General features: G+C 48.5%; 1 protein-coding gene across 1 annotated transcript in view; it reads left to right on the top strand.

The window, feature by feature from the left end:
• Positions 1-4,218: 4,218 nt before the first annotated feature.
• The window catches only part of LOC101012620, a 118,670-nt gene continuing 114,255 nt past the window's right edge, over positions 4,219-8,633 (top strand). Inside the window, exon 1 of the mRNA XM_017954416.3 lies at positions 4,219-4,601. Within this exon, the coding sequence (XP_017809905.1) occupies positions 4,219-4,601 (383 nt within the window). The remainder of the gene's footprint in view (positions 4,602-8,633) is intronic.

Raw genomic sequence — 8,633 nt, 5'->3', positions numbered from 1 at the left:
ACCAATGAGTACTCTGTAGCCAGCTAGAGGTTTGTAAAATGCACCAATCAGTGCTCTGTAAAAATGCACTGATCAGCACTCTGTAGCTACCTAGAGGTTTGTAAAATGGACCAATCAGTGGTCTGTAAAACAGACCAATCAGCACTCTGTAAAATGGACCAATCAGCAGGACATGGGCAGGGACAAATGAGGGAATAAAAGCTGGCCATTCTAGCTGGCGGTGGCAACCTGCTTGGGTTTTGCTCTTCACAGTAGATCTTGCTGCTGCTCACCCTTTGGGTCCGTGCCACTTTTAAGAGCTGTACCACGGCCGGGTGTGGTGGCTCACGCCTTTAATCCCAGCACTTTGGGAGGCTGAGGCAGGCGGATCACCTGAGATCAGCAGTTTGAGACCAGCCTGGTCAACATGGCGAAACCCCGTCTCTACTAAAAATTACCCGGGTGTGGTGGCCCATGCCTGTAATCTCAGCTACTCAGGAGGCTGAGGTAGGAGAATCGCTGGAACCCAGGAGGTGGAGGTTGCAGTGAGCCAAAATCGCGCCATTGCACTCCAGCCTGGGCGACAGAGCGAGACTCCAGTTCAAAAAAAAAAAAAAAAAAAAAAAACTGAAGAGCAAGTGGTCAATCTCTTCCAGGGTCCAGGAGCAAACCAGGAACTCCTTTCAAATGGTATATAGCTTTGTGCTTCTAGATGGCACGGCCTTGCTCCAGAACCCTAAGTGTCTGTACCACCACACTCGGCTAATTTTGTATTTTTAGTAGAGATGGGTTTTCTACATGTTGGTCAGGCTGGTCTCGAACTCCTGACCTCAGGTGATCCACCCACCTCGGCCTCCCAAAGTGCTGGGATTACAGGCGTGAGCCACCACGCCCGGCCACTTTTTCATTTTTATTTTTAACACAACAACCAACCAAGTAGGGTTTATTCTAGAGACACAAGGCTGATTTGGTACTTGAAAATCAAGGTAGGCCGAGTACAGTGGCTCACGCCTGTAATCCCAGCACTTTGGGAGGCTGAGGCAGGTGGATCACTTGAGGTCAGGGGTTCAAGACTGCCTGACCAATATGGTGAAACCCCATCTCTACTAAACATACAAAAAATTAGCTGGGTGTCGTGGTGCACACCTGCAATCCCAGCTACTAAGGAGGCTGAGGACGGAGAATCGCTTGAACCCAGGAGGCAGAGGTTGCAGTGAGCCGAGATCACGCCACTGCACTCCAGCCTGGGCCACAGAGCAAAACTCTGTCTCAAACAAACAGAAAAATCAGCGTAATCCATCACATTAATAGTCTTAAGAATAAAAGAAGATCATAGCAATTGGTGCAAAAAATTTGATAAAATTCAATATGATGAACACTTTCAGCAAACTCAGAAGGCAACTTCCTTCACCCAATAAAGGGCATCTATAAAAATATGTTAATCTCACTTAATGGTGAAAGACTGAAATGGTTTTCCCCAAAGAACTCCACCCTCACCACTTCTACTTAACATCATATTGGAAATCCTACCAGCAAGGCAAGAAAAAGAAACAAAAGGCACACATGTTGGAAAGAAAGAAATACAGCTGTTGCTATTTGCATACAACATGAGAAAGTATACAGGGCTGGCCAGAGGTGGCAGGCAGGGAGGCTGGTACCCGTCCTTGCCGTCTCACAGGCTTTGTTGTTGGGGAAAACCAGGCCTGACTGGTGGATGCTTTGGCTGCTCTGGGGCCTCATACATCTTGCAGGGTTTTAAGGAGGCAGAAGATAAACATGGTTTGGATGGGCCGGCTGACCAACTCCTAGAGCCTCTAAAATACACAGAATATGCTGGAATGGGTTAATAGGCTTCTGGAAGGTAGTCATGTTGCCCACATCAGTTGAGTAGCCTGTGGTGGGTGTGCTGTTTACGTGGATGATGTCTTGGCTTATCTCCAGGACCAGCTTGGTGCCCAGCAGGTGGCTGGAGCTGGCGACAACTACACACTGGTGGCATCAGGAGAGCTGCGTCTTGTAGACTTTGGTGATGCTTTACTTCTTGAGGTTGACATAGGCATACATAGGCCGTCCCTGCAGGGAGCCTTAATGGAAGACCTCAGTGGCACTGTTAAGAGTCTGACCAGGGTCCCTTACAGGCGGGGTCTACGTCCTGGAGGTGACCCGGGAGGCAGGGATGTAAAGGTCACACCTTCCCGTGGAGCGAGGGGCCCTCCTAGGGTTTGGTTCTTTGGTGCCTGGAGGAGCTGGTATCCATGCTCCAGGACTAGGCCTGGGAGACTGTCCTGTTTTTTTATTATGCACATGTTTTCAACCAAAGGCAGACCAGAGAGCCATACTAATGCAGCGGTGAAACACACACTTTTTATCCAAGCTCTGGTTACTTCCAACCGTGACCACTCTCACGCTTCCTAGCTCCCTTTTCCCATTCCTCTTCACAAAGGCTGTGCCCTGGCAATGATGCTATTCTGCCCTGCAAATCTTTACATGAGCTTCTCTAATTCTTTTGATTAAGTTCAACCTTTTCACTCTCACAACTCCCTTATTTTTCATCATTTGCACATTTCCTTTCATTTCTCCTACAACTTTTTCAACGTCTCTAGTCCAAGAGTTAACTTGCTACATTTCTACTCGCCTTGGCTCACCGCCAGCACGATGCCTTTGTTCTGTCTTGAATCGCCGCCTGCCAATCACCAGGAGACGCAGACCTCTCAGAGCGAGGGAACTTGGACAGAAAGGCACTTGGCAAGGCGCACACGACTCAGCGTAAACAAGTGACCTCTTGTTCTCCAAAACTCTTGAGACACAAAAGGGAAAAATAACAAGCTTTTCTAGTATCTGTATCCTATCATACCTACAATACTCTCTTGTTCCACATGCAAGCACTTTGCATTATAGTACACCACAAGGAGCAAAAGGTAAGACAGGATTCTTACAGAGGTCGTAAAATAAGGTCCCCGCCGCTATGAGAAAGACGACTTTCTTCCAATAGCATAGAGCAGGACTCCGCCTCCGCCTTCGTTTTCTTTAGTCTTTTGCCCTTCCATCCTCCTTCCCAAGACTAGCGTTATCCAATAGAAATATAATGTAGATCACATACTACATAATTTTATATTTCCCAGTAGCCACATTAAAAAAAATTAAAAGAAGCAGGTGAAATTGGTTTTAGTAATGTTTTATTCAACGCAGTGGACCCTAAATATTATGATTTCAATCACCCATGCAGTAATTAGAAATATGTTTTCTTTTCTTTTTTGAGACGGAGTCTCACTTGTCGCCCAGGCTGGAGTGCAGTGGCGCTATCTCGGCTCACTGCAACCTCCGCCTCCCGGGTTCAAGCAATTCTTCTGCCTCGGCTCCCGAGTAGCTGGGATTACAGGCGCCTGCCACCAAGCCCGGCTACTTTTTGTATTTTTAAGTAGAGACGAGGTTTCACCATGTTGGTCAGGCTGGTCTCGATCTCCTGACCTCGTGACCCGCCGCCTCGGCCTCCCAAAGTGCTGGGATTACAGGCGTGAGCCACAGCGCCTGGCACCCCCCGCCTACTTTTTTTTTTTTTTTTTTGAGACGGAGTCCCGCTGTCGCCCATGCTGGAGTGCAGTCGTGTGATCTCGGCTCAATGCAACCTCCACCTCCCAGGTTCAAACAATTCTCCTGTCTCAGCCTCCCGAGTAGCTGGGACCACAGGCGCACGCCACTATGCCCGGCTAAGTTTTGTATTTTTAGTAGAAACGGGGGTTTCACCATATTGGTCAGGCTGGTCTCGAACTCCTGACCTCTGGTGACCCACCCACCTCGGCCTCCCAAAGTACTGGGGTTACAGGCCTGAGCCACCGCGCCCGGCCTAAATGTTTTACTTTCTTTTTGTCTTTGGTAACTGGAGTGCATTTTACACTTAGAGAACATCAAACTCGGAAAAGTTGCATTTCAAGTGCCTCATAGGCACCGCACTGGACTGTGAGGCCCTAGAATGCCACACCCCCTAGTCCTTGCAGCCAGAAATGAAGATGGCAGGGGCGGTAACACTGTTAGTTTGGGACTAAGAAAGGCAACCTCGGGAGGAGGCGAGCCTTGCGATGATGAAACTTCTAGGACAGTCTCCCCTCGCCCCCCACCCTGTGCAGGGCCTAGCATAGCACGGCCAGAGCCACGGGAAAGGGCGGGGCAGGGAAGTCTGGAGATGGGGGCGTGGAGAGGCTCGGCCGGGACCCCTACGCATGCGCACCGCGACAATTCACGATGCCCGCCTACTGGCGCCCTAGCAACCGGGTTGCGAACCACCGTTTATCCCGACTAAGTGGCTATCCTGGGAGTTCTAGTGCCACTAGCTGGCTTCGGCTCTTCCCTGTCCGAGGTTCTTGTAATTTCCGCTTATTTCCTCCACGGGTGCCGATTTCATGTGTGTGTCCCCGAGTGCCTAAGCCGGCTCCTGAAATGAGTACTCGTGGTTTCCGCGTGGGAACCAACCTCGAGCGCCAGTGGCCCTCCCTCTACGGGCTGAGGTGGCTGCTGGGGCTGGGGCTGCTCCTGAGGCTTCAGGGCCGACCGCTGCACGGCTTTCTACCTCCCCAGGCTAATCGCGGTCAATCTGCCAGGCGGAGCAAGAAATCGCATTTTGTCAGGTGAGGACTGGAGGAAGGGAGTGAGATGTGAGGGGAAGGCTTCGGGTAGAGGTATGGGGCAGATCGGGGACGACCAGGGTCGAGAGCTCATCGACTTGGACCCGGAATGCCATTGCCCTCCCTGTGGGTGTGTCTCAGGGTCTCTCAATCTCGGAGCCTCCCACTTCGCGGATCTTTCCCGCCCTCTCAGTATCTCCTTCTTCCTCACAGTTCCTCCCCTTCCTCTTCTTTCTCTGCTTCCTCCCTTCCCTCTCATCTCGTCTTCTTCCTTCTCCCTCACAGCTCCAACGCCCACTGTTTCGGCCCCACCTTCTTATCTTGGCCCCTCCCCTTCCCCCCCCTTATCGGCTCCTTACCCCGTCCCTTTTTGTTCTGCCAGTGCCCTCTCGGCTCCTCCCCCTCCCCCTTTCTCCAGGATGCTATGCCCTCTCGGCTCCTCTCCCTACCTCTCCCTCTCTTCTTCTTTACCTTCCTCCTCTCTGCTGCTTTTTCTAGTCTCTTCGCCTCTGCTCTTCTGTTTTCCTTTCTGGGACTCCTCCTCCTTCCTCTAAGCCCCTCCCACTTCCCTCCCTATTGGCTGCTCCTCCACCTCCCTCTTGGCTTCTCTCCTGCCTCAACTAACTCCTCCCCTCCTCCTCAACGCCTTCCTTTCCCTCTCAGCATCTGTAACCCTCCCCTTCCCTCCACCCTCTCCCTCGTGTTCTTACACAATCTTCCATTCTGGACACATACACTCATTGTGGTCTTTCTTAAATACATCCCCACCATATTGTGTTACCCCTCACTCATATGGTCTCACACACTTACCCCCCTAATTCATGTTAATCCACTTTGGTCTCCTGGGTCCTCTCTCTGCAAACATAGTGTTATTTACTTCTAGAGATTTGTGAGAATACAATGAGACAGTACATGAAAAGCACTTACGACGGCACCTTACACATAGTAAGCTTTCAATAAATGGTAACTGTCATCATTATTACTTTTCTTTAGCCGGGGATTCCTGGGACAATTCCTCTCCCGTGTGTCCCACAACCACCAGTAATTTCTTGACTCCCTTCCTTAGTAGCCTCGTTGTTTTCATTGTAAGCTGACTTAAAAGGAGTTTTTTTTTTTTTTTGCAAGTAATCAATTCAAAAAGTATTAATAAATACGACTTATGTTCTGATCTCTAGTTGCCTAATCTATGGTGTAGGGGGGTATTCTGGTAGAAGGCATCACAAATGCACACAAAGTTGAGAACGGTGCTGACTATAGACTTAGCCAACTTGAAGGTTCTAGGAGTTTTTAAAGGCTAGCTCTAGGTGCAGCATATTTATTTTTCAAACCTGGAGCTTGCCTTTCGCTGTGAGAAATATTGATAGCAGTGTTTTGAGCCAACCTCTTGCCAAACACATGTAAGAAATAGCATCCTTTTGGCCGGGCGCGGTGGCTCAAGCCTGTAATCCCAGCACTTTGGGAGGCCGAGAGGCAGGCCCGGATCCACTTAGTCAGGAGATCCGAGACCATCCTGGCTAGCTGCGGTGAAACCCAGTCTCTACTAAAATACAAAATAGCCCGAGTGGTGGCGCCTGTAGTCCCAGCTACTCGGGAGGCTGAGGCCGAGGAGAATGGCGTGAACCGGGGAAGTGAGCTTACCAGTGAGCTGAGATCCGACCCTGCACTCCAGCCTGAAGCGCCAAAGACTCCGTCTCAAAAAAAAAAAAAAAAAAAGAAATAGCATCCGCTTTTTATATTTTTTATTTGCCGCACTACTCTGAAGCTGTTGATATCTAGTCCTTGCTCTTTATTCTTTATTTCAGCAGGCTCCCTAGCAAAGAAACATGATTAATAACATCTGGAACCTCTTCTCTTCTCTCCCTTCCTTCCTTCCTTCCTTCCTTCCTTCCTTCCTTCCTTCCTTCCTTCCTTCCTTCCCTTCCTTCCTTCCTTCCCTTCCTTCCTTCCTTCCTTCCTTCCTTCCCTTCCCTTCCTTCCCTTCCTTCCTTCCTTCCCTTCCTTCCTTCCTTCCTTCCTTCCTTCTTTTTCCACCCCTCCTTCCTTCCTTTTTCTTTTGAGATGGAGTCTAAGCTCTGTCTCCCAGGCTGGGTCACAGTGGCATGATTTGGCTCACTGCAACCTCCGCCTCCTGGGTTCAAGTGATTCTCCTGCCTCAGGCTCCCGAGCAGCTGGGATTACAGGCGCCCGTCACCACACCTGGCTAATTTTTTTTTTTTTTTTGTATTTTTAGTAGAGATGGGGTTTCATCATGCTGGCCAGGCTGGTCGAACTCCTGACCTCAGGTAATCCACTCACCTTGGCCTCCCAAAGTACTAGGATTACAGGCGTGAGCCACTGCACCTGGCAGCATAAACTTTCTATATTGAGTGAGACCTGTCTCTGGTATTTGAGGTTCACACATTTATGTCTGTGATACATTTGGGTTTATTTGTTGTTGTTGTAAGATGTGAAAGTTAGGTTGAGATTAATTTTTTTTTGCCTATAGATATCTAATTTCTTTTAGCATGGTTCTTGAAAGACTATCCTTCCTCCGTGAAATTGCTTTTGCACCTTTTCAAATTTTTTTGGCAAATCTTGCTTTGTCCTCCAGGCTGGAGTGTGGTGGCACCATCTTGGCTCACTGCAACCTCCGCCTCCTGAGCTCAAGTGATTCTTCTGCCTCAGCCTTCTTCTTCTTCTTCTTCTTTTTTTTTTTTTTTTTTTTTTTTTTTTGAGATGAAGTCTTGTTCTGTTGCCCACGCTGGAGTGCAGTAGTGCGATCTTGAGTTCAAGCAATTCTTCTTCCTCAGTCTCCCAGGTAGCTGGGATTACAGGGACCTGCCACCATGCCCGGCTAATTTTTTTTGTATTTTTAGTAGAGATGGGATTTCACCATGTTGGGCAGGCTGGCTTTGAACGCCTGACCTCATGCGATCCACCCACCTTGGCCTCCCAAAATGCTAGGATTACAGGCGTGAGCACCTCACCTGGCCCTGCCTCAGTCTTCTGAGTAGCTGGGACCATGCCCAGCTAATTTTTGTAGTTTTGGTAGAGACGGGGCCAGTCTGGTCTCAAATTCCTGACCTGAAGTAATCCACCCACCTCGGCCTCCCAAAGTGCTGGGATTACAGGTGTGAGTCACCATGCCCGGCCACTTTTTCACCTTTGTAAAAAAATCACTTGGGCATAGTTATATGGCTGTATTTCTGAGTTTTCTGTTGTACTGTTACATTGGTTTGTGTGTCAGGCATTAGCCTTTTGATGATTAAATTTGCATGCAATGCCTTTGTGGAGTGCCACAGGACTCCAAAGGAAAGTGTACCTTATCAAGAAATGCTGTCCCTTGGACTGAAGAAACTTGGCAGTGTAGTACAACTCTGCTGCCAATAAGATTCTTTTTTGGTTCATATTTGTATTATTTCAGGACAGTAGGTGCTAAAATATGACTCTGTTTTTCATTGTTTACTCATGCTCATTATTTCCTGATTCATAACATTGGCACATTTCATCTGAAGGCTCTGGAAGAAAAAAAATAAATAAATAATAACACTGGGCCGGGCGCAGTGGCTCATGCCCATAATCCCAGCATTTTGGGAGGCCAAGGCAGGCGGATCACCTGAGGCCGGGAGTTCGAGACCAGCTTGACCAACATGGAGAAACCCTGTCTCTGCTAAAAATACAAAATTAGCCGGGTGTGGTGGTGCATGCTTGTAATCCCAGCTACTCGGGAGGCTGATGCAGGAGAATCGCTTGAACCTGGGAGGTGGTGGTTGTGGTGAGCCGAGATGGTGCCATTGCACTCCAGTCTGGGCAACGAGAGTGAAACTCCGTCTCAAAAACAAAAAACAAAAAATAAATAAAAAAAAAACCACTGGCACTTTACCTTGATAATCCTCCATAGCTAGACCTTGTAAATAAGAAATTTTGTATTAAAAGTGTCAAATATTTTATTATCACGTTCTTTTGGTAACAGTGTTATTCAGAGATAAATCACGTACCATATAATTCACCCACTTAAAGTGTCTAATTTAGTGGTTTTTAGTGTATTCACAGAGT

Source organism: Papio anubis, chromosome X (genome assembly GCF_008728515.1).
Source record: "Papio anubis isolate 15944 chromosome X, Panubis1.0, whole genome shotgun sequence".
NCBI lineage: Eukaryota > Metazoa > Chordata > Mammalia > Primates > Cercopithecidae > Papio > Papio anubis.
This window is presented reverse-complemented; position numbering and strand designations above follow the sequence as displayed.